A 26,715-nucleotide genomic window follows, 5' to 3' on the forward strand; every position below is an offset into this window, starting at 1 on the left:
TTTTACTACATAAATGTCGATTCATGAAAGTAAAAGCTACATTTTCCTAATTGGCTTAATGATTTAATTGAAATCAAATCTTGGAAAATGATTAAAAATACAAAAGCCCTTAAATTGATTTCGTTATTACAGACATTTACAGTGAATTAGATTAGCCTTTTTTGTCTGTTGGAATTTTGTATCTTATCCTATTTTTTTAATTATTATTATTTATTATTATTTTTATATTCTATTTGTATTTGCTTTAGTTTTGTTTCCTCTACATGTTTTGTGAAAGACAGTATTGTTTATTAAAAACAAACAAAACAAAACAAAAAAATAGCTAGCTAATAGAACGCTCTGATTGGCCGAGAGGAGCGCCGTCATGGAGAATGTTCTAGAACATGTAGCATGACTATTAGCAAAAAAAACAAAATAAATAAATTAAATGCAATTAAATAAATAAATAACAATAAAAAAATATTTAAAATATTTTAAAATAAATAAATAAAATTAAATAAAAAAAAAAGCATGACTATTAGCTAGCTAGTTATTGTTTGTCAACATTATTATGCGCCAAGCCGAATTTTTTACTACATAAATGTCGATTCATGAAAGTAAAAGCTACATTTTGTAGTTGGCTTAATCATTTAATTAAATTAAATCTTGGAAAATTATGAAAAATACAAAAACCCTTAAATTGATTTCGTTATTGCAGAAATTTAAAGTGAATTAGATTAGCTTTTCTTTGTCTGTTTGAATTTTGTATCTTATCCTATTTTTGTATTATTATTATTATTTATTATCATTTTATATTCTATTTGTATTTGCTTTAGTTTTCTTTCCTCTACATGTTTTGTGAAAGACAGTATTGTTTATTAAAAACAAACAAAATAAACAAAAAAATAAATAGCTAGCTAGCTAATAGAATGCTCTGATTGGCCGAGAGGAACGCCGTCATGGAGAATGTTCTAGAACATGTAGCATGACTATTAGCAAGAAAAATAAATAAAAATAAAAACAAAAACCAAACAAAAAAATAAATAAAATTAATAAATAAAAATTAAAAACAATTAAAAAATCATGACTATTAGCTAGCTAGCTAATGTTTCTCAACATTATTATGCGCCAAGCCAATTTTCTTACTACATAAATGTCGATTCATGAAAGTAAAAGCTACATTTTCTAATTGGCTTAATAATTTCATTGAAATGAAATCTTGGAAAATGATTTTTTTTTTAAAAGCCCTTAAATTGATTTCGTTATTGCAGACATTTAAAGTGAATTAGATTAGCCATTTTTTTGTCTGTTTGAATTTTGTATCTTATCCTATTTTTTTGTATTATTACTTTTTTTATATTCTATTTGTATTTGCTTTAGTTTTCTTTCCTCTACATGTTTTGTGAAAGACAGTATTGTTTATTAAAAACAATTTTAATAAACAATTTACGATTTACTGTAAAATTGTTACCATGTTATCATGGTAACAATTTTGCAGCGATCGGATTGTCAGATCTTTAAAATTAATTTCAAAACACTTCATGACGTCTAGCGGGTCAAATTGAAAGACACCGCTGCTCTATGGAAATAATGTTGCAATTTCTAATACCAACAAAGCAAACGAGACAAACACTTCATCGTAAGTAAAGTAATGCTCCAATTTTCCAAAAATGTGCTAGCTTGATGCTAATATGCGTTGGCTTTGCAATTGACATGCTATGATTAGCATTAGTGAATTTACATGGCGATTTCAGCACCTCCAAAACTGTTAATGAAAACTAAGATGCACGTTACAATCAAACCGCTGGCGCGTAATAAGTACGATACTTACAGCATCAACACTTTTTAGGGCGCAACAAAAACCACAACACCCCATACTGCAAACTATACACCACTGCCAACTGACGCCTGGACTTGCAACTGTAATTGCAACTTATTGTATTACTTGCAAGTCAAACTCAGAAATGTGATAACAAAACAAGACAGCAGTTATCATAATCAGCTCATTTTTAAATGTTACAATAAAAAACAATGAATAATCGGTACAGTATCGGTTCAAATGTGATCAATACCCATCCCGTCCGTCTGGCATGGAATTAGCAATCAAGGGATTACATTTTCAACTTGATTTATCTAAACTATAAATAAGTATTACAACTTTTCTTATAAAATGATTTCATTTAATGTATTTGAACATTTTTCCTCATTAAATTTGAACTTTATTCTACCAGAATGACCTTTTATGTATTTTTTAAAATTATTTAATTACACCTATTACAAAAATTGTATTCATCAAACTTTATCCTTCGCAAATGAACTTTTATTTCCGATTTTACTCAATTTTTTTTCCCAGAATATTAAATCTTAATATTAAAACCTGCATTTTTCTAACTATTATGTCTCTTGTAAAATAATTTAATTATGCCTAGTACAAAAATAAAAATATTTTTATTCATCAAACTTTATCCTTCTCAAATGAACTCTTATTTCCGATTTTACTCCATTTTTTTGCAAAATATAAAATCTTATTAAAACCTGCATCTTTCTAACTATTATGTCTCTTGTAAAATGATTTAGTTACACCTATTACAAAAATAAAATTATTTTTATTCATCAAACTTTATCCTTCTCAAATTAACTTTTATTTCCCATTTTACTAAATGTATTTTTTTGCAAAATATTCAATCTTAATATTTAAACCTGCATCTTTCTAACTATTATGTCTCTTGTAAAATTATTTAATTACACCTATTGCAAAAATAAAATTATTTTTATTCATCAAACTTTATCCTTCTCAAATGAACTTTTATTTCCAATTTTACTCCATTTTTTTTGCAAAATAATACATCTTAATATCAAAACCTGCACCTTTCTAACTATTGTCTTTTGTAAAACTATTTAATTACGCTCATTACAAAAATAAAATTATTTTTATTCATCAAACTTTATCCTTCTCAAATGAACTTTTGTTTCCAATTTTACTCCATTTTTCTTGCCAAATATTACATTATAATATTAAAACTTGCATCTTTCTAACTATTATGTGTCTTGTAAAATTATTTAATTACAACTTATTACTAAAATAAAATTCTTCTTTTTATTCATCAAACTTTATCCTTCTCGAATGAACTTATATTTCCCATTTGACTCAATTTTCCTTGCAAAATATTAGCATTTTAATATTAAAATTTGCATCTTTCTAACTATTATGTGTCTTGTAAAATTATTTAATTACAACTTATTACTAAAATAAATTCTTGTTTTTATTCATCAAACTTTATCCTCCTTTTATGTCCGATTTTACTAATTATTTTTTTTGCAAAATCTTAATATTTAAACCTGCACCTTTCTAACTATTGTCTCTTGTAAAATTATTTAATTACACCCATTACAAAAATAAAATTATTTTTATTCATCAAACTTTATCCTTCTCAAATGAACTTTTGTTTCCAATTTTACTCCATTTTGCTTGCCAAATATTACATTATAATATTAAAACTTGCATCTTTCTAACTATTATGTGTCGTGTAAAATTATTTAATTACAACTTATTACTAAAATAAAATTCTTCTTTTTATTCATCAAACTTTATCCTTCTCGAATGAACTTATATTTCCCATTTGACTCAATTTTCCTTGCAAAATATTACATTTTAATATTAAAACTTGCATCTTTCTAACTATTATGTGTCTTGTAAAATTATTTAGTTATACCCATTACAAAAATAAATTCTTCTTTTTATTCATCAAACTTTATCTTCCTTTTATGTCCGATTTTACTAATTTTTTTTTTTTTGCAAAATCTTAATATTTAAACCTGCACCTTTCTAACTATTGTCTCTTGTAAAATTATTTAATTACACCCATTACAAAAATAAATTTATTTTTATTCATCAAACTTTATCCTTCTCAAATGAACTTTTGTTTCCAATTTTACTAAATTTTTCTTGCAAAATATTACATTATAATATTAAAACTTGCATCTTTCTAACTATTATGTGTCTTGTAAAATTATTTAATTACAACTTATCACTAAAATAAAATTCTTCTTTTTATTCATCAAACTTTATCCTTCTCGAATGAACTTATATTTCCCATTTGACTCAATTTTCCTTGCAAAATATTAGCATTTTAATATTAAAACTTGCATCTTTCTAACTATTATGTGTCTTGTAAAATTATTTAGTTATACCCATTACAAAAATAAATTCTTTTTATTCATCAAACTTTATCCTCCTTTCATGTCCGATTTTACTAATTATTTTTTTTGCAAAATCTTAATATTTAAACCTGCACCTTTCTAACTATTGTCTCTTGTAAAATTATTTAATTACACCCATTACAAAAATAAATTTATTTTTATTCATCAAACTTTATCCTTCTCAAATGAACTTTTGTTTCCAATTTTACTCCAATTTTCTTGCCAAATATTACATTATAATATTAAAACTTGCATCTTTCTAACTATTATGTGTCTTGTAAAATTATTTAATTACAACTTATTACTAAAATAAAATTCTTCTTTTTATTCATCAAACTTTATCCTTCTCGAATGAACTTATATTTCCCATTTGACTCAATTTTCCTTGCAAAATATTACATTTTAATATTAAAACTTGCATCTTTCTAACTATTATGTGTCTTGCAAAATTATTTAGTTATACCCATTACAAAAATAAATTCTTCTTTTTATTCATCAAACTTTATCCTCCTTTTATGTCTGATTTTACAAAAAAAAATTTTGTGCAAAATCTTAATATTTAAACCTGCACCTTTCTAACTATTGTCTCTTGTAAAATTATTTAATTACACCCATTACAAAAATAAAATTATTTTTATTCATCAAACTTTATCCTTCTCAAATGAACTTTTGTTTCCAATTTTACTCCATTTTTCTTGCAAAATATTACATTATAATATTAAAACTTGCATCTTTCTAACTATTATGTGTCTTGTAAAATTATTTAATTACAACTTATTACTAAAATAAAATTCTTCTTTTTATTCATCAAACTTTATCCTTCTCGAATGAACTTATATTTCCCATTTGACTAAATTTTCCTTGCAAAATATTACATTTTAATATTAAAACTTGCATCTTTCTAACTATTATGTGTCTTGTAAAATTATTTAATTACAACTTATTACAAAAATAAAATTATTTTTATTCATCAAACTTTATCCTTCTCAAATGAACTTTTGTTTCCAATTTTACTAAATTTTTCTTGCAAAATATTACATTATAATATTAAAACTTGCATCTTTCTAACTATTATGTGTCTTGTAAAATTATTTAATTACAACTTATTACTAAAATAAAATTCTTCTTTTTATTCATCAAACTTTATCCTTCTCGAATGAACTTATATTTCCCATTTGACTCAATTTTCCTTGCAAAATATTACATTTTAATATTAAAACTTGCATCTTTCTAACTATTATGTGTCTTGTAAAATTATTTAGTTATACCCATTACAAAAATAAATTCTTCTTTTTATTCATCAAACTTTATCCTCCTTTTATGTCTGATTTTACAAAAAAAAATTTTGTGCAAAATCTTAATATTTAAACCTGCACCTTTCTAACTATTGTCTCTTGTAAAATTATTTAATTACACCCATTACAAAAATAAAATTATTTTTATTCATCAAACTTTATCCTTCTCAAATGAACTTTTGTTTCCAATTTTACTCCATTTTTCTTGCAAAATATTACATTATAATATTAAAACTTGCATCTTTCTAACTATTATGTGTCTTGTAAAATTATTTAATTACAACTTATTACTAAAATAAAATTCTTCTTTTTATTCATCAAACTTTATCCTTCTCGAATGAACTTATATTTCCCATTTGACTAAATTTTCCTTGCAAAATATTACATTTTAATATTAAAACTTGCATCTTTCTAACTATTATGTGTCTTGTAAAATTATTTAATTACAACTTATTACAAAAATAAAATTATTTTTATTCATCAAACTTTATCCTTCTCAAATGAACTTTTGTTTCCAATTTTACTAAATTTTTCTTGCAAAATATTACATTATAATATTAAAACTTGCATCTTTCTAACTATTATGTGTCTTGTAAAATTATTTAATTACAACTTATTACTAAAATAAAATTCTTCTTTTTATTCATCAAACTTTATCCTTCTCGAATGAACTTATATTTCCCATTTGACTCAATTTTCCTTGCAAAATATTACATTTTAATATTAAAACTTGCATCTTTCTAACTATTATGTGTCTTGTAAAATTATTTAGTTATACCCATTACAAAAATAAATTCTTCTTTTTATTCATCAAACTTTATCCTCCTTTTTGTCCGATTTTACTAAAAAAAATTTTTTGCAAAATCTTAATATTTAAACCTGCACCTTTCTAACTATTGTCTCTTGTAAAATTATTTAATTACACCCATTACAAAAATAAAATTATTTTTATTCATCAAACTTTATCCTTCTCAAATGAACTTTTGTTTCCAATTTTACTCCATTTTTCTTGCAAAATATTACATTATAATATTAAAACTTGCATCTTTCTAACTATTATGTGTCTTGTAAAATTATTTAATTACAACTTATTACTAAAATAAAATTCTTCTTTTTATTCATCAAACTTTGTCCTTCTCGAATGAACTTATATTTCCCATTTGACTCAATTTTCCTTGCAAAATATTACATTTTAATATTAAAACTTGCATCTTTCTAACTATTATGTGTCTTGTAAAATTATTTAGTTATACCCATTACAAAAATAAATTCTTCTTTTTATTCATCAAACTTTATCCTACTTTTTGTCCGATTTTACTAAAAAAAAATTGTGCAAAATCTTAATATTTAAACCTGCACCTTTCTAACTATTGTCTCTTGTAAAATTATTTAATTACGCTTATTACAAAAATAAAATTATTTTTATTCATCAAACTTTATCCTTCTCAAATGAACTTTTGTTTCCAATTTTACTCCATTTTTCTTGCAAAATATTACATTATAATATTAAAACTTGCATCTTTCTAACTATTATGTGTCTTGTAAAATTATTTAATTACAACTTATTACTAAAAAAAATTCTTCTTTTTATTCATCAAACTTTATCCTCCTTTTATGTCCGATTTTACTAAAAATTTTTTTTTGCAAAATATTAATATTTAAACCTGCACCTTTCTAACTATTGTCTCTTGTAAAATTATTTAATTACACCCATTACAAAAATAAAATTATTTTTATTCATCAAACTTTATCCTTCTCAAATGAACTTTTGTTTCCAATTTTACTCCATTTTTCTTGCAAAATATTACATTATAATATTAAAACTTGCAACTTTCTAACTATTATGTGTCGTGTAAAATTATTTAATTACAACTTATTACTAAAATAAAATTCTTCTTTTTATTCATCAAACTTTATCCTTCTCGAATGAACTTATATTTCCCATTTGACTTAATTTTCCTTGCAAAATATTAGCATTTTAATATTAAAACTTGCATCTTTCTAACTATTATGTGTCTTGCAAAATTATTTAGTTATACCCATTACAAAAATAAATTCTTCTTTTTATTCATCAAACTTTATCCTCCTTTTTGTCCGATTTTACTAAAAAAAAATTTGTGCAAAATCTTAATATTTAAACCTGCACCTTTCTAACTATTGTCTCTTGTAAAATTATTTAATTACGCTTATTACAAAAATAAAATTATTTTTATTCATCAAACTTTATCCTTCTCAAATGAACTTTTGTTTCCAATTTTTCTCCATTTTTCTTGCAAAATATTACATTATAATATTAAAACTTGCATCTTTCTAACTATTATGTGTCTTGTAATTAAATTATTTAATTACAACTTATTACTAAAATAAAATTCTTCTTTTTATTCATCAAACTTTATCCTTCTCGAATGAACTTATATTTCCCATTTGACTCAATTTTCCTTGCAAAATATTACATTTTAATATTAAAACTTGCATCTTTCTAACTATTATGTGTCTTGTAAAATTATTTAGTTATACCCATTACAAAAATAAATTCTTCTTTTTATTCATCAAACTTTATCCTCCTTTTTGTCCGATTTTACTAAAAAATTTTTTTTGCAAAATCTTAATATTTAAACCTGCACCTTTCTAACTATTGTCTCTTGTAAAATTATTTAATTACACCCATTACAAAAATAAAAATATTTTTATTCATCAAACTTTATCCTTCTCAAATGAACTTTTGTTTCCAATTTTACTCCATTTTTCTTGCAAAATATTACATTATAATATTAAAACTTGCATCTTTCTAACTATTATGTGTCTTGTAAAATTATTTAATTACAACTTATTACTAAAATAAAATTCTTCTTTTTATTCATCAAACTTTGTCCTTCTCGAATGAACTTATATTTCCCATTTGACTCAATTTTCCTTGCAAAATATTACATTTTAATATTAAAACTTGCATCTTTCTAACTATTATGTGTCTTGTAAAATTATTTAGTTATACCCATTACAAAAATAAATTCTTCTTTTTATTCATCAAACTTTATCCTACTTTTTGTCCGATTTTACTAAAAAAAAAAATTGTGCAAAATCTTAATATTTAAACCTGCACCTTTCTAACTATTGTCTCTTGTAAAATTATTTAATTACGCTTATTACAAAAATAAAATTATTTTTATTCATCAAACTTTATCCTTCTCAAATGAACTTTTGTTTCCAATTTTACTCCATTTTTCTTGCAAAATATTACATTATAATATTAAAACTTGCATCTTTCTAACTATTATGTGTCTTGTAAAATTATTTAATTACAACTTATTACTAAAATAAATTCTTCTTTTTATTCATCAAACTTTATCCTCCTTTTATGTCCGATTTTACTAAATTTTTTTTTTTGCAAAATATTAATATTTAAACCTGCACCTTTCTAACTATTGTCTCTTGTAAAATTATTTAATTACACCCATTACAAAAATACAATTATTTTTATTCATCAAACTTTATCCTTCTCAAATGAACTTTTGTTTCCAATTTTACTCCATTTTTCTTGCAAAATATTACATTATAATATTAAAACTTGCAACTTTCTAACTATTATGTGTCGTGTAAAATTATTTAATTACAACTTATTACTAAAATAAAATTCTTCTTTTTATTCATCAAACTTTATCCTTCTCGAATGAACTTATATTTCCCATTTGACTTAATTTTCCTTGCAAAATATTAGCATTTTAATATTAAAACTTGCATCTTTCTAACTATTATGTGTCTTGCAAAATTATTTAGTTATACCCATTACAAAAATAAATTCTTCTTTTTATTCATCAAACTTTATCCTCCTTTTTGTCCGATTTTACTAAAAAAAATTTTGTGCAAAATCTTAATATTTAAACCTGCACCTTTCTAACTATTGTCTCTTGTAAAATTATTTAATTACGCTTATTACAAAAATAAAATTATTTTTATTCATCAAACTTTATCCTTCTCAAATGAACTTTTGTTTCCAATTTTTCTCCATTTTTCTTGCAAAATATTACATTATAATATTAAAACTTGCATCTTTCTAACTATTATGTGTCTTGTAATTAAATTATTTAATTACAACTTATTACTAAAATAAAATTCTTCTTTTTATTCATCAAACTTTATCCTTCTCGAATGAACTTATATTTCCCATTTGACTCAATTTTCCTTGCAAAATATTACATTTTAATATTAAAACTTGCATCTTTCTAACTATTATGTGTCTTGTAAAATTATTTAGTTATACCCATTACAAAAATAAATTCTTCTTTTTATTCATCAAACTTTATCCTCCTTTTTGTCCGATTTTACTAAAAAAAATGTTTTTGCAAAATCTTAATATTTAAACCTGCACCTTTCTAACTATTGTCTCTTGTAAAATTATTTAATTACACCCATTACAAAAATAAAATTATTTTTATTCATCAAACTTTATCCTTCTCAAATGAACTTTTGTTTCCAATTTTACTCCATTTTTCTTGCAAAATATTACATTATAATATTAAAACTTGCATCTTTCTAACTATTATGTGTCTTGTAAAATTATTTAATTACAACTTATTACTAAAATAAAATTCTTCTTTTTATTCATCAAACTTTGTCCTTCTCGAATGAACTTATATTTCCCATTTGACTCAATTTTCCTTGCAAAATATTACATTTTAATATTAAAACTTGCATCTTTCTAACTATTATGTGTCTTGTAAAATTATTTAGTTATACCCATTACAAAAATAAATTCTTCTTTTTATTCATCAAACTTTATCCTACTTTTTGTCCGATTTTACTAAAAAAAAAATTGTGCAAAATATTAATATTTAAACCTGCACCTTTCTAACTATTGTCTCTTGTAAAATTATTTAATTACACCCATTACAAAAATACAATTATTTTTATTCATCAAACTTTATCCTTCTCAAATGAACTTTTGTTTCCAATTTTACTCCATTTTTCTTGCAAAATATTACATTATAATATTAAAACTTGCAACTTTCTAACTATTATGTGTCGTGTAAAATTATTTAATTACAACTTATTACTAAAATAAAATTCTTCTTTTTATTCATCAAACTTTATCCTTCTCGAATGAACTTATATTTCCCATTTGACTTAATTTTCCTTGCAAAATATTAGCATTTTAATATTAAAACTTGCATCTTTCTAACTATTATGTGTCTTGCAAAATTATTTAGTTATACCCATTACAAAAATAAATTCTTCTTTTTATTCATCAAACTTTATCCTTCTCAAATGAACTTTTGTTTCCAATTTTTCTCCATTTTTCTTGCAAAATATTACATTATAATATTAAAACTTGCATCTTTCTAACTATTATGTGTCTTGTAAAATTATTTAATTACAACTTATTACTAAAATAAATTCTTCTTTTTATTCATCAAACTTTATCCTCCTTTTATGTCCGATTTTACAAATTTTTTTTTTGCAAAATATTAATATTTAAACCTGCACCTTTCTAACTATTGTCTCTTGTAAAATTATTTAATTACACCCATTACAAAAATACAATTATTTTTATTCATCAAACTTTATCCTTCTCAAATGAACTTTTGTTTCCAATTTTACTCCATTTTTCTTGCAAAATATTACATTATAATATTAAAACTTGCATCTTTCTAACTATTATGTGTCTTGTAAAATTATTTAATTACAACTTATTACTAAAATAAATTCTTCTTTTTATTCATCAAACTTTATCCTCCTTTTATGTCCGATTTTACTAAATTTTTTTTTTTGCAAAATATTAATATTTAAACCTGCACCTTTCTAACTATTGTCTCTTGTAAAATTATTTAATTACACCCATTACAAAAATACAATTATTTTTATTCATCAAACTTTATCCTTCTCAAATGAACTTTTGTTTCCAATTTTACTCCATTTTTCTTGCAAAATATTACATTATAATATTAAAACTTGCAACTTTCTAACTATTATGTGTCGTGTAAAATTATTTAATTACAACTTATTACTAAAATAAAATTCTTCTTTTTATTCATCAAACTTTATCCTTCTCGAATGAACTTATATTTCCCATTTGACTTAATTTTCCTTGCAAAATATTAGCATTTTAATATTAAAACTTGCATCTTTCTAACTATTATGTGTCTTGCAAAATTATTTAGTTATACCCATTACAAAAATAAATTCTTCTTTTTATTCATCAAACTTTATCCTCCTTTTTGTCCGATTTTACTAAGAAAAATTTTGTGCAAAATCTTAATATTTAAACCTGCACCTTTCTAACTATTGTCTCTTGTAAAATTATTTAATTACGCTTATTACAAAAATAAAATTTTTATTCATCAAACTTTATCCTTCTCAAATGAACTTTTGTTTCCAATTTTTCTCCATTTTTCTTGCAAAATATTACATTATAATATTAAAACTTGCATCTTTCTAACTATTATGTGTCTTGTAAAATTATTTAATTACAACTTATTACTAAAATAAATTCTTCTTTTTATTCATCAAACTTTATCCTCCTTTTATGTCCGATTTTACAAATTTTTTTTTTGCAAAATATTAATATTTAAACCTGCACCTTTCTAACTATTGTCTCTTGTAAAATTATTTAATTACACCCATTACAAAAATACAATTATTTTTATTCATCAAACTTTATCCTTCTCAAATGAACTTTTGTTTCCAATTTTACTCCATTTTTCTTGCAAAATATTACATTATAATATTAAAACTTGCATCTTTCTAACTATTATGTGTCGTGTAAAATTATTTAATTACAACTTATTACTAAAATAAAATTCTTCTTTTTATTCATCAAACTTTATCCTTCTCGAATGAACTTATATTTCCCATTTGACTCCATTTTTCTTGCAAAATATTACATTATAATATTAAAACTTGCATCTTTCTAACTATTATGTGTCTTGTAAAATTATTTAATTACAACTTATTACTAAAATAAATTCTTCTTTTTATTCATCAAACTTTATCCTCCTTTTATGTCCGATTTTACTAAAATTTTTTTTTTGCAAAATATTAATATTTAAACCTGCACCTTTCTAACTATTGTCTCTTGTAAAATTATTTAATTACACCCATTACAAAAATAAAATTATTTTTATTCATCAAACTTTATCCTTCTCAAATGAACTTTTGTTTCCAATTTTACTCCATTTTTCTTGCAAAATATTACATTATAATATTAAAACTTGCAACTTTCTAACTATTATGTGTCGTGTAAAATTATTTAATTACAACTTATTACTAAAATAAAATTCTTCTTTTTATTCATCAAACTTTATCCTTCTCGAATGAACTTATATTTCCCATTTGACTTAATTTTCCTTGCAAAATATTAGCATTTTAATATTAAAACTTGCATCTTTCTAACTATTATGTGTCTTGCAAAATTATTTAGTTATACCCATTACAAAAATAAATTCTTCTTTTTATTCATCAAACTTTATCCTCCTTTTTGTCCGATTTTACTAAGAAAAATTTTGTGCAAAATCTTAATATTTAAACCTGCACCTTTCTAACTATTGTCTCTTGTAAAATTATTTAATTACGCTTATTACAAAAATAAAATTTTTATTCATCAAACTTTATCCTTCTCAAATGAACTTTTGTTTCCAATTTTTCTCCATTTTTCTTGCAAAATATTACATTATAATATTAAAACTTGCATCTTTCTAACTATTATGTGTCTTGTAAAATTATTTAATTACAACTTATTACTAAAATAAATTCTTCTTTTTATTCATCAAACTTTATCCTCCTTTTATGTCCGATTTTACAAATTTTTTTTTTGCAAAATATTAATATTTAAACCTGCACCTTTCTAACTATTGTCTCTTGTAAAATTATTTAATTACACCCATTACAAAAATACAATTATTTTTATTCATCAAACTTTATCCTTCTCAAATGAACTTTTGTTTCCAATTTTACTCCATTTTTCTTGCAAAATATTACATTATAATATTAAAACTTGCATCTTTCTAACTATTATGTGTCGTGTAAAATTATTTAATTACAACTTATTACTAAAATAAAATTCTTCTTTTTATTCATCAAACTTTATCCTTCTCGAATGAACTTATATTTCCCATTTGACTCCATTTTTCTTGCAAAATATTACATTATAATATTAAAACTTGCATCTTTCTAACTATTATGTGTCTTGTAAAATTATTTAATTACAACTTATTACTAAAATAAATTCTTCTTTTTATTCATCAAACTTTATCCTCCTTTTATGTCCGATTTTACTAAATTTTTTTTTTTGCAAAATATTAATATTTAAACCTGCACCTTTCTAACTATTGTCTCTTGTAAAATTATTTAATTACACCCATTACAAAAATACAATTATTTTTATTCATCAAACTTTATCCTTCTCAAATGAACTTTTGTTTCCAATTTTACTCCATTTTTCTTGCAAAATATTACATTATAATATTAAAACTTGCAACTTTCTAACTATTATGTGTCGTGTAAAATTATTTAATTACAACTTATTACTAAAATAAAATTCTTCTTTTTATTCATCAAACTTTATCCTTCTCGAATGAACTTATATTTCCCATTTGACTTAATTTTCCTTGCAAAATATTAGCATTTTAATATTAAAACTTGCATCTTTCTAACTATTATGTGTCTTGCAAAATTATTTAGTTATACCCATTACAAAAATAAATTCTTCTTTTTATTCATCAAACTTTATCCTCCTTTTTGTCCGATTTTACTAAGAAAAATTTTGTGCAAAATCTTAATATTTAAACCTGCACCTTTCTAACTATTGTCTCTTGTAAAATTATTTAATTACGCTTATTACAAAAATAAAATTTTTATTCATCAAACTTTATCCTTCTCAAATGAACTTTTGTTTCCAATTTTTCTCCATTTTTCTTGCAAAATATTACATTATAATATTAAAACTTGCATCTTTCTAACTATTATGTGTCTTGTAAAATTATTTAATTACAACTTATTACTAAAATAAATTCTTCTTTTTATTCATCAAACTTTATCCTCCTTTTATGTCCGATTTTACAAATTTTTTTTTTGCAAAATATTAATATTTAAACCTGCACCTTTCTAACTATTGTCTCTTGTAAAATTATTTAATTACACCCATTACAAAAATACAATTATTTTTATTCATCAAACTTTATCCTTTTCAAATGAACTTTTGTTTCCAATTTTACTCCATTTTTCTTGCAAAATATTACATTATAATATTAAAACTTGCATCTTTCTAACTATTATGTGTCGTGTAAAATTATTTAATTACAACTTATTACTAAAATAAAATTCTTCTTTTTATTCATCAAACTTTATCCTTCTCGAATGAACTTATATTTCCCATTTGACTCAATTTTCCTTGCAAAATATTAGCATTTTAATATTAAAACTTGCATCTTTCTAACTATTATGTGTCTTGCAAAATTATTTAGTTATACCCATTACAAAAATAAATTCTTCTTTTTATTCATCAAACTTTATCCTCCTTTTATGTCCGATTTTACTAAAAATTTTTTTTGCAAAATCTTAAATCTTAATATTAAAACCTGCATCTTTCTATGACATCACCTCGCGGTTTCTTTAGCCGACTCCGCCCCCAAACGCAGGGTTTTTTTCGCGCCATGCAGGATCAACCACGTCAAAAAGGTTAGTCTGGAGCGGACACGTTGATCATGTGATCGGGAGTCAGGAAGTGACATGGATCACGTGATCGGGAGGTCAGGAAGTGCGGACAGGAAGCACAGTGATCAGGAAGTGCGGACAGGAAGCGGGTCTTCACACACTGGAGTACTTACTGAAAACTGAGCCAGACTTATTTAGGTTTGGGCCCAGTTTGTCTGAGGCCAACCCCGGCGGAAGAACAAAGAAAAAGCAAATAAGAGAAGAGTGGAAGTGACAACAATGGTGCTTTTATCGTAGGCCAGGTGTTTCTTCTCACCTGCAAACTGTCTGTCCGTCATCCCCCGCCCTCCGAACTTGGTGACCAGCTTGCCGTTGGACTGGAAGATGAAGACGCAGCAGGCCTTGTTGTCCACCGTGATGATGTGTCCGTTCTTGTCCACCGCCACGCCCTTCGGACCCATGAGGCGCCCCGCCCCGATCTTGTTCTGTTGGGAGGGGAGCGCAGACGTCGGGAGGAGAGACGGCCACGGCCACGGCGTCGTTGGGCGGATGTGCTCACCTTGAACTTGCCGTCGGAGGAGAAGATGCTGACCCAGCGGTTGTCGTAGTCGGCCACCACGATGTCGCCGTTGGGGTCCACGGTGACGCCCGTGGGCCGCTGCAGTTGCCCCGGCGACCGGCCTCGCACGCCGAAGCGCATCTTGAACTGGCCGTCGTTGGAGAAGACCTGAGGGCGGTTGCCACGGTGACGATGATGATGATGATGAAGCCCGCTGAAAAGGTGCGATACCGGAAGCGCTCACCTGTATGCACTGGTTGTTGCTGTCAGCCACCACCACTCTGCCACCGCTGGACGCCGAGATGCCCTGGAGGTTGGTGAACTCACCCCTCTCTCGGCCCCGGGACCCTGGTCACATGACCACATAATTACACATTCTTCACTTCCTTAAAGGCTCAAGTTGTTTATGACATGCTTTTTTTAGAATAAAAACTAAGAATCATCTTTTGATATGATGTACTTAGTCCATAAGTACACACACGTGTACTTCATGTTTAGTGACATGCTAATTCTTATTTTTACCCTTTTTCCCCCGAATTCCATTGTATGTTATACTCTTCCGGCACCACCAGATGGCAGTATAAGTGTCCACACAAGTGGCCATAAGACCCCAATTCAGTAGTGCAGTGTTTTTCAACCTTTTTTGAGCCAAGGCACATTTTTTGCGCTGAAAAATTGCAGAGGCACACCACCTTCAGAAATCGTTAAAAAACTAAACTCAGTTGAGAGTAAAAAGTCGCCGTCGCAATTGTTGGGTATGACTTTAAAGCATAACCAAGCATGCATCAATATAGCTCTTGTCTCAAAGTAGGTGTACTGTCACCAACTGTCACAACACACCCTGACTTATTTGGACTTTTTTGCTGTTTTCCTGTGTGTAGTGTTTTACTTCTTGTCTTGCGCTCCTATTTTGGTGGCTTTTTCTCTTGTTTTGGTATTTTCCTGTAGCAGTTTCATGTCTTCCTTTGAGCGATATTTCCCGCATCTACTTTGTTTTAGCAATCAAGAATATTTCAGTTGTTTTTATCCTTCTTTGTGGGGACATTGTCGATTGTCACGTCATGTACATTGTGGACGCCGTCTTTGCTCCACAGTAAGTCTTTGCTGTCGTCCAGCATTCTGTTTTTGTTTACTTTGTAGCCAGTTCAGTTTTAGTTTAGAAACGCTTCAATGCCTTTTCTTAGCGGCACTCACCTTTTGTTTATTTTTGGTTTCAGCATTAGATACCTTTTACCTGCACACTGCCTCCCGCTGTTCCCGACATCTACAAAGCAATTAGCTACCGGCTGCCACCTACTGATATGGAAGAGTATTACACGGTTACTCTGCCGAGCTCTAGACAGCACCGACACTCAACAACATTTGCAGACTATAATTACTGCTTTGCAAAAAATATTTTTAACCCAAATAGGTGAATTTAGATAATCTCCCACGGCACACCGGACTGTATCCCACGGCACACTAGTGTGCCGCGGCACAGTGGTTGAAAAACACTGCAGTAGTGGACACAATTTTGGAAATAAGAGCTAAAAGGTGCAGTCCACGCATGTGGCCACTAAGCCTTTAAATTGGAGAAAATGACACTGACTGGTTGTTCAGCGAAATTTCAAGAAGCAGACCGATCTCCGGTTTGGCCCCGTTTGAGACGTGGTCAATTTGTGGATGCTTGATGAGCCTTTTGTTTGCAGACAACTGCATTCGGAAGTGCAGCAAGGGACATTATTGTTTGTATTTGTGTTAGCTGTGTGTCAAACATGTCAATAAACTAATATTTTAAAAATACTTGTTTGTTAATACAATTTTATTTTTTTAAATGTAACATTTAAAAATGAAAAAAAAAAAAAAAGTTATATCTTGTTTTCTGATTACATTTGAGTCTCATTTGCATGCAGTTGCACTTCTAAGACATTAGATGGCAGCACAGCGGAACCTCCATTTACAAACTCCTCAATTTGCGAACTTTTCGATTTACACACTTTTAGGCCTGTCTTCATTCATTCATTCATTCATTCATTCATTCATTCATTACGTGTCCCGCCTGCAGTTGTCTGTGGCTTCATGTCAATATTTGCCTGTTTTTTTTGGGGTGTGGTAAAAAACAAACAAAAAAAAAACATTTGATTTGTATTGTTTGTATTTGTGTTAACTGTGTGTCAAACATGTCAATAAATAAATATTTAAAAAAAATACTGTTTCTTAATAAAATTGTATTTTGTAAATGTGACATTTAAAAATGAAAACAATATTTATATAGTTGTTCTGCGAAATTTCAACAAGTTTGGGGCGCTTTCTTAAAATATGCAAAGGAGACCGATCTCCGGGTTTGGCCCCGGTTGAGACGTGGCTGATTTGTGGATGCTTGATGAGCCTTTTGTTCGGAAGTGCAGCTGTCTGTGGCTTCATGCCTGATTTTTTTATTTTTTGGGGTGGGGTAATAAAAATTTTAAAAAAGAACATCTGATTTGTATTGTTTGTATTTCTGTTAGCTGTATGTCAAAAATGTCAAAAAACAAATTTTAAAAAAAAATACTTGTTTGTTAATAACATTTTATTTTTTTTAATGTGACATTTAAAAATGAAAAAAATATATATAGTTCTGCGAAATTTCAACAAGTTTGGGGCGCTTTCTTAGAATATGCAAATGAGACCGACAGTGATTTGATTTGTATAGTTTGTATTTCTGTTAGCTGTGTGTCAAAAATGTCAATAAACAAATCTTTAAAAAAAACAACAACTTGTTTGTTAATAAAGTTGTAATTTTTTAATGTGACATTTAGAAATGAAAAAATAAAAAATATGGTTCTGCGAAATTCCAACAAGTTTGGGGCGCTTTCTTAAAATGTGCAAAGGAGACCGATTGAGACGTGGTTGATTTGTGGATGCTTGATGAGCCTTTTGTTCGGAAGTGCAGCTGTCTGTGGCTTCATGTCAATATTTGTCTGATTCTTTATTTTTTGGGGTGTGGTAAAAAAAAACAAAAAAACATTTGATTTGTATTGTTTATATTTCTGTTAGCTGTATGTCAAAAATGTCACTAAATAAATATTTAAAAAAATACTTGTTTGTTAATAAAATTGTATTTTTTTAATGTAACATTTAAAAGAGAAAAAATAATGAATGTAGTTGTTCTGCGAAATTTCAACAACTTTCTTAAAATATGCAAAGGAGACCGATCTCCGGGTTTGGCCCCGGTTGAGACGTGGCTGATTTGTGGATGCTTGATGAGCCTTTTGTTCGGAAGTGCAGCTGTATGTGGCTTCATGTCAATATTTGCCTGATTCTTTATTTTTCGGGGTGCGGTTAAAAAAAACGAACATTTGATTTGTGTTGTTTGTATTTCTGTTAGCTGTGAGTCAAAAATGTCAATAAACAAATCTTTAAAAAACAACAACATTTGTTTCTTAATAAAAAAAAAAAAATTTAATGTGACATTTAAAAATGAAAAAATATACATATACAGTATATAGTTGTTCTGTGAAATTTCAACAAGTTTGGGGTGCTTTCTTAAAAATGAGACCGATCTCCGGTTTGGCCCCGGTTGAGACGTGGCTGATTTGTGGATGCTTGATGAGCCTTTTGTTTGCAGACAACTGCATTGGGTAGTGCAGCTGTCTGTGGCTTCATGTCAATATTTGCCTATTTAAAAAAAATTTGGAGTGCGGTAAAAAAAAAAGAACATTTGATTTGTATTGTTTGTATTTCTGTTAGCTGTTTGTAAACCTCCATTTACAAACTTTTAGCCCGAGCCAAGTATGCCTCCGTGTGCGAACTATGTCTTCATTCATTCATTCATTACGCGTCTCGTCTGCAGCCATTTTATGCCGCAGGGTGCCACATTTCTCTGAAACACTACCAGTCACGTCTCCGTGCTGCAGCGTATGTGCCTTTTCTGTGCGTGTTGTCCATGTTGCTAACTCAGTGGGAGTCCCAAAAGGACAACAAACCAGCGGGGGAAAAAGTATGGAAGAATCGGCTGGAAAAATATGCCAGAGCAGACTTGTTTCACAGCAGTGGAGAGCCACTCTCGTTCAGCTAGGAGTAACATGTCATGACGCAACATGACGTGATGCAACATGACGTGATGCAACATGACATGACGCAACATGACATGATGCAACATGACATGAGGCAACATGACATGAGGCAACATGACATGACGCAACATGACATGATGCAACATGACATGACGCAACATGACATGACGCAACATGACATGACGCAACATGACATGATGCAACATGACGTGATGCAACATGACATGATGCAACATGACATAATGCAACATGACATGACGCATCATGACATGACGCAACATGACATGACGCAACATGACATGATGCAACATGACATGATGCAACATGACATGATGCAACATGACATGATGCAACATGACGTGATGCAACATGACATGATGCAACATGACATGACGCAACATGACATGAGGCAACATGACGTGATGCAACATGACGTGATGCAACATGACATGATGCAACATGACATGATGCAACATGACATGATGCAACATGACATGACGAAACATGACATGACGCAACATGACATGATGCAACATGACCTTTGGCCCCGGTCTTCCAACATGTGATGACACGCTAAAAGATGCTGACCCACGACCCTTGACCTCGGTCTTACCCACTCTGTAGATGAGCTCGTCCTCGATGGGGTTCTCCTTCTTCTTGGTGGTGCTGTACATGCTGGAGGGCCGCCGCACCGCCTTCTGTCTGATGTGGCCCCCGGTGCCGCTGGGAGACTTCACGCGGCGCTTGACGTCGTCGGGCGCGGGCGGGATGTCGCAGGGCTTGACCACGCGCAGGCGGAAGGGGCTCCCGCGTACGGGCTGCCCGTAGAGCGCCAGGGCGAAGGAGTACTCTCCCTCGGAGCGCAGCGTGTAGCCCACCTCGTACGTCCCGTTCTTGTTGTCCGTCACGTCCGGCTCGGCCGCGCGGCCGCCGTCCGTCGCCACGATGTGGGCTTTTAAAACGGCGTTCCCCGTCCTCACCAGTTCTCCGTCCTACACGGAAGCAGCGGCGTCACCTTGAGGACCCAAACATGGAAAGCGGTGTCCTACTTTGTCTTTGGTCGTCACGGTGATGCTGTGGTGCTGCCCGGTGGCGGCGTGGCGTAGACCCTCCCCCGTGGCGACGGAGGTGTGAGCCACCGCCGCTGTGGTGAGGAGGACGCCGAGGTTCTGGATGGAGCGCCGCAGGCCTTCAGTCTCCACCTGAAGGCGGGAGAAAAGTCCTTCAGGGAAGCCAAAAAGATCCAGCTGATGTCGGGCGGCGGCTACCTGACAGTCCAGATGTGCGTTCTGATGCGGTCGCTCCGGGAAGTCGTGTCTCGCCAGCGCTGTCACGCGCTCGCTCATTTGCTTCTGGACTAACAGAACCTGAAGACACCCCCACACCGTATTGGAGTGTAGTTGTGGTCCACGGTCAGCCGGTGGTCCTACCTCAGTGGCGGTGCCGTGGCTGAGAGCTTGCTCTGTAAAGCTGCAGCTGCTCTGGATGTGATCTCTGCCCTGCAGGAGAGACGACAGCTGGGCCTGCAGAACCTGCCAGAACCAGCCGCTTCAGAAAGTACTCAATGAGGTGGACCTGGCCCAGAGGACTACCAACCTTCTGCTTGGTGCCGCAGATGTTCTCCAGGTCTGCGATGAGGCTCGTCTTGCGCTGGTCCAAGGCTCGCTGCAGCTCCTCGAAGGTGCTCGTTATCTCCGCCACCGCCTCGTTCTTCCTCTCCGCCAGCAGGCGGGAGATCTCACTCACCAGCTGGATGGCGGCCGTGAGCTGAGGCAGTCTGGTGGAAGAACAGCACGCTCGTGTTGACCACCCAACCTTCACCCACTCATGTGAGGGGACAGGAAGTTGTGGCAACAGGACATGACGCGACATGACATGACGCATCAGGACATGACGCGACATGACATGATGCAACATGACATGACCCAACATGACATGGTGTAACATGATATGATATCATGACATGACATGACTCAACATGACATGACGCAACATGAGAAGACGCATCAGGACATGATGCAACATGACATGATGCAACATGACATGACCCAACATGACATGGCGTAACATGATATGATATCATGACATGACATGACTCAACATGACATGACGCAACATGAGAAGACGCATCAGGACATGATGCAACATGACATGACCCAACATGACGTGACCCAACATGATATGACGCAACATGACAAGACACAACATGACATGATGCAACATGACATGATGCAACATGACAAGACAAAACATGACATGATGCAACATGACATGACGTAACATGACATGACACATCATGACATAACGCAACATGACATGACACAACATGACATGATGCAACATGACTTGAGGCAACATGACACAAGGCCACATGACATGATGCAACATGACATGACGCAACATGACATGACCCAACATGACATGACCCAACATGACATGACTCAACACAGCATGACTCAACATGGCATGACGCAACATGACATGACTCAACATGGCATGACGCAACATGACATGACTCAACACGGCATGACTCAACATGGCATGACGCAACATGACATGACTCAACATGGCATGACGCAACATGGCATGACATGACCCAACATGACATGGCGTAACATGATATGACATCATGACATGACATGACTCAACATGACATGACCCAACATGACATGACCCAACATGACATGACTCAACACGGCATGACTCAACATGGCATGACGCAACATGACATGACTCAACATGGCATGACGCAACATGGCATGACGCAACATGACATGACTCAACATGACATGACTCAACACGGCATGACTCAACATGGCATGACGTAACATGACATGACTCAACATGGCATGACGCAACATGACATGACATGACCCAACATGACATGATGCATCATGACATGACCCAACATGACATGGCGTAACATGATATGACATCATGACATGACATGACTCAACATGGCATGACGCAACATGAAGTGACCCAACATGATATGACGCAACATGACAAGACACAACATGACATGATGCAACATGACATGACGCAACATGACAAGACAAAACATGACATGACGCAACATGACATGACGTAACATGACATGACACATCATGACATAACGCAACATGACATGATGCAACATGACATGAGGCAACATGACACAAGGCCACATGACGTGATGCAACATGACATGATGCAACATGACATGATGCAACATGACATGACGCAACATGACATGACACAACATGACATGAGGCAACATGACAAGACAAAACATGACATGATGCAACATGACATGACGTAACATGACATGATGCAACATGACATGATGCAACATGACATGATGCAACATGACATGACGTAACATGACATGATGCAACATGACATGACGTAACATGACATGACACATCATGACATGATGCAACATGACATGATGCAACATGACATGGCGTAACATGACATGACAACATGACACGACACAACATGACATGACGTAACATGACATGATGCAACATGACATGGCGTAACATGACATGATGCAACATGACGTGACCCAACATGACATGACGTAACATGATATGACATCATGACATGACATGACTCAACATGGCATGACGCAACATGACGTGACCCAACATGATATGACGCAACATGACAAGACACAACATGACATGATGCAACATGACATGACGCAACATGACAAGACAAAACATGACATGACACAACATGACATGACACAACATGAGGCAGCCTGATGGAAGCACAACATGACATGACACAACATGACATGGCGTAACATGACATGCAGTGACATGACACAACATGACATGACGTAACATGACATGATGCAACATGACATGGCGTAACATGACATGCAGTGACATGACACAACATGACATGACGTAACATGACATGATGCAACATGACATGGCGTAACATGACATGACACAACATGACATGACCCAACATGACATGACGCAACATGACACGACGCAACATGAGGCAGCCTGATGGAAGCACAACATGACATGACACAACATGACATGGCGTAACATGACATGCAGTGACATGACACAACATGACATGACGTAACATGACATGATGCAACATGACATGGCGTAACATGACATGACACAACATGACAACATGACATGACGCAACATGACACGACGCAACATGAGGCAGCCTGATGGAAGCACAACATGACATGACACAACATGACATGACGCAACATTACATGACACAACATGACATGACGCAACATGAGGCAGCCTGATGGAAGCACAACATGACATGACACAACATGACATGACGCAACATGACATGACGTAACATGACATGACACAACATGACATGACGCAACATGACATGACGCAACATGACATGACACAACATGACATGACGCAACATGACATGACGCAACATGACATGACACAACATGACATGACAACATGACATGACGCAACATGACATGACACAACATGAGGCAGCCTGATGGAAGCACAACATGACATGACACAACATGACATGACGTAACATGACATGACGCAACATGACATGACACAACATGACATGACGTAACATGACATGACACAACATGACATGACACAACATGACCTGACGTGACATGACGCAACATGACATGACACAACATGGGGCAGCCTGATGGAAGCACAACATGACATGACACAACATGACATGACACAACATGACATGACACAACATGACATGACACAACATGACATGACGTAACATGACATGACGCAACATGACATGACGCAACATGACATGACGCAACATGACATGACACAACATGACATGACACAACATGACATGACGTAACATGACATGACACAACATGACATGACACAACATGACATGACGTAACATGACATGACACAACATGACATGACGCAACATGACATGACGTAACATGACATGACACAACACAACATGAGGCAGCCTGATGGAAGCACAACATGTTGAGCAGAAATGAAAGTGTCCACCTGCTGTGAATGGCGTCCAGCTGCGTTCTGAGCGCCGCCTTGTGCTGCTCCACGACGTGGTGCAGAGGGACGGTGGTGTGGTCGCGGTGCTCCCCCTCCGTACAGTCCAGACACATGGCCGTCTCACACGACTGGCAGTAGAACTCCATCACCTGCGGGAACACAAAGTGGACCGTGGTGACGGCCAGGTGGGTCAAAGTGCCACGGTCAGGTGGGTCAAAGTGCCACGGCCAGGTGGGTCAAAGTGCCACGCCCACCTTTCCTTCGTGGTTTGGACAGCTGAGAGGTTTCCCCGCCGCCGCCGCGCTGACCGACTCCAGCACGCTGCAGGCCTCCGGTCTGGAACACTCCGGGTCTCGCTGCAGGACCTGGTCAGAGGTCAACTGTTGGTTATGTGATGATGATTGCAGCAGCTAAAAACATGTAGAGAATCATGTGCCTGGCAATTGTTTCAGCTCAAGACCTGTTGGGAATCATGATAAAGCTGCCACAAATGATTGATGGTATGGCCACTCAGACTCATGTGGTTTTCTAAAGTAAATCCCATAGTGGATAACATCTTGGAGAAGCTTTCTGCTCTGCAAGACAAACTTGTTATGAATTTGAAGACCAAAAATGGTCAATTTGAGTAAAACAAATTTGTTTTCGCTTTCTCAAACACAAACGTTGTAATCTGGATTTTGTTTTCCCGCTAGAACGGCTTGGCGAGGTCTTTGCTATCAGACTATCCCGGCGGACAGCGCAGCAACAAATCTCCAAATTCATTAACTGTTTTGCATGGATGAACACCTTTTGTTACACTGACTGGCTGCGTTATCGCAAAGATCGGGAGCCAAGCGACTCTATGACGTACCCCACCCCCCACCCCTTCAACGCTTCACCCCCTGCGGTATGATGGACAACGGAGCAGCGCCCCCGGTGGCGTCATCTTCTGCCCCCTCATTCCTTGTTGCAAGCATCAATTTTTGACTGATGGGATGTTTATATCTTCCGGTTTAGATAAGGAATTCATCATAATCCACCAGAACGTTAAAAATAAATAAATAAATAAAATTGCGGGTTTTTTTGTGTCTAAATTGGATGTCAAAGTTGACCAACTTGTGGGTTAATGTCCACAAACTTCTACTATCCAGGTGAGAGGCATGATTTGTAGTCTGGAATTAACTCGGAGGCGATGCAGCAACGTAGCAGCATAAGCTCGTCAGCTCTCTGTGATCAATGCGTCGCTAAAAGTAGTTCCTCTGCGTTAGCGCTTATATTAATAATAATAATAATAACAACATCGCTAATACGTGGTTTTTGGGTGTTTTTAAACGCAATAGATTACTATCATTACCTGCATTGTTAGCCACCTCTTATTTACCATATTTTACGACTTAGAATGCATTAAAAAAGAAAAACATATGTCTTACTAAATTCCTACTCCGCAAAAGTTTATTTATTGGACTTGTTGTTTTCTTTGATGCGCCTGAAAGAGTGTCAGCACATCACAGCAGCTCCTTTGACTTCCTTCCATCCATCCATTTACTACCGCTTGTCCCTTGTGGGGTGCTGGAGCTTCATTTGACTTGATTGTTGATATTATTCTCAACTTGTCTTGCTTTTTTTTAAGCACTTTATCTTTTATGTTGTATAAAATATGACTTATGTACAAAATATGACTTATGTATAAAATATAACTTATTTTGTATAAAATATGACTTATTTTGTATAAAATATGACTTATGTATAAAATATGACTTATTTTGCATAAAATATGACTTATGTATAAAATATGACTTATTTTGTATAAAATATGACTTATTTTGCATAAAATATGACTTATTTTGTATAAAATATGACATGTATAAAATATGACTTATTTTGTATAAAATATGACTTACTGTATGTATAAAATATGACTTATGTATAAATTATGACTTATGTATAAAATATGACTTTTGTATAAAATATGACTTATGTATAAAATATGACTTATTTTGTATAAAATATGACTTATT

General features: G+C 32.1%; 1 protein-coding gene across 11 annotated transcripts in view; it reads right to left on the reverse strand.

Moving 5' to 3' along the window:
• trim3b (tripartite motif containing 3b) overlaps positions 1 to 26,715 on the reverse strand; it is a 63,192-nt gene that overhangs the window by 9,984 nt on the left and 26,493 nt on the right. For 4 of the 11 annotated variants that reach the window (XM_062046737.1, XM_062046738.1, XM_062046736.1 and 1 more), the window contains exons 4-14: positions 24,973 to 25,083; positions 24,716 to 24,867; positions 21,309 to 21,489; positions 21,143 to 21,244; positions 20,981 to 21,079; positions 20,762 to 20,914; positions 20,326 to 20,704; positions 15,923 to 16,026; positions 15,679 to 15,846; positions 15,436 to 15,604; positions 15,293 to 15,334 (exon numbers count right to left, since the gene is read on the reverse strand). In XM_062046737.1, coding sequence (XP_061902721.1) covers positions 15,293 to 15,334; positions 15,436 to 15,604; positions 15,679 to 15,846; positions 15,923 to 16,026; positions 20,326 to 20,704; positions 20,762 to 20,914; positions 20,981 to 21,079; positions 21,143 to 21,244; positions 21,309 to 21,489; positions 24,716 to 24,867; positions 24,973 to 25,083 — 1,660 coding nt within the window. Of the gene's footprint in view, positions 1 to 15,292; positions 15,335 to 15,435; positions 15,605 to 15,678; positions 15,847 to 15,922; positions 16,027 to 20,325; positions 20,705 to 20,761; positions 20,915 to 20,980; positions 21,080 to 21,142; positions 21,245 to 21,308; positions 21,490 to 24,715; positions 24,904 to 24,949; positions 25,084 to 26,715 lie in introns of all 11 variants that reach the window. The other 7 variants (XM_062046732.1, XM_062046731.1, XM_062046739.1 and 4 more) reach the window with 4 other exon arrangements.

Source organism: Entelurus aequoreus, linkage group LG05 (assembly GCF_033978785.1).
Source record: "Entelurus aequoreus isolate RoL-2023_Sb linkage group LG05, RoL_Eaeq_v1.1, whole genome shotgun sequence".
NCBI classification, from domain to species: domain Eukaryota; kingdom Metazoa; phylum Chordata; class Actinopteri; order Syngnathiformes; family Syngnathidae; genus Entelurus; species Entelurus aequoreus.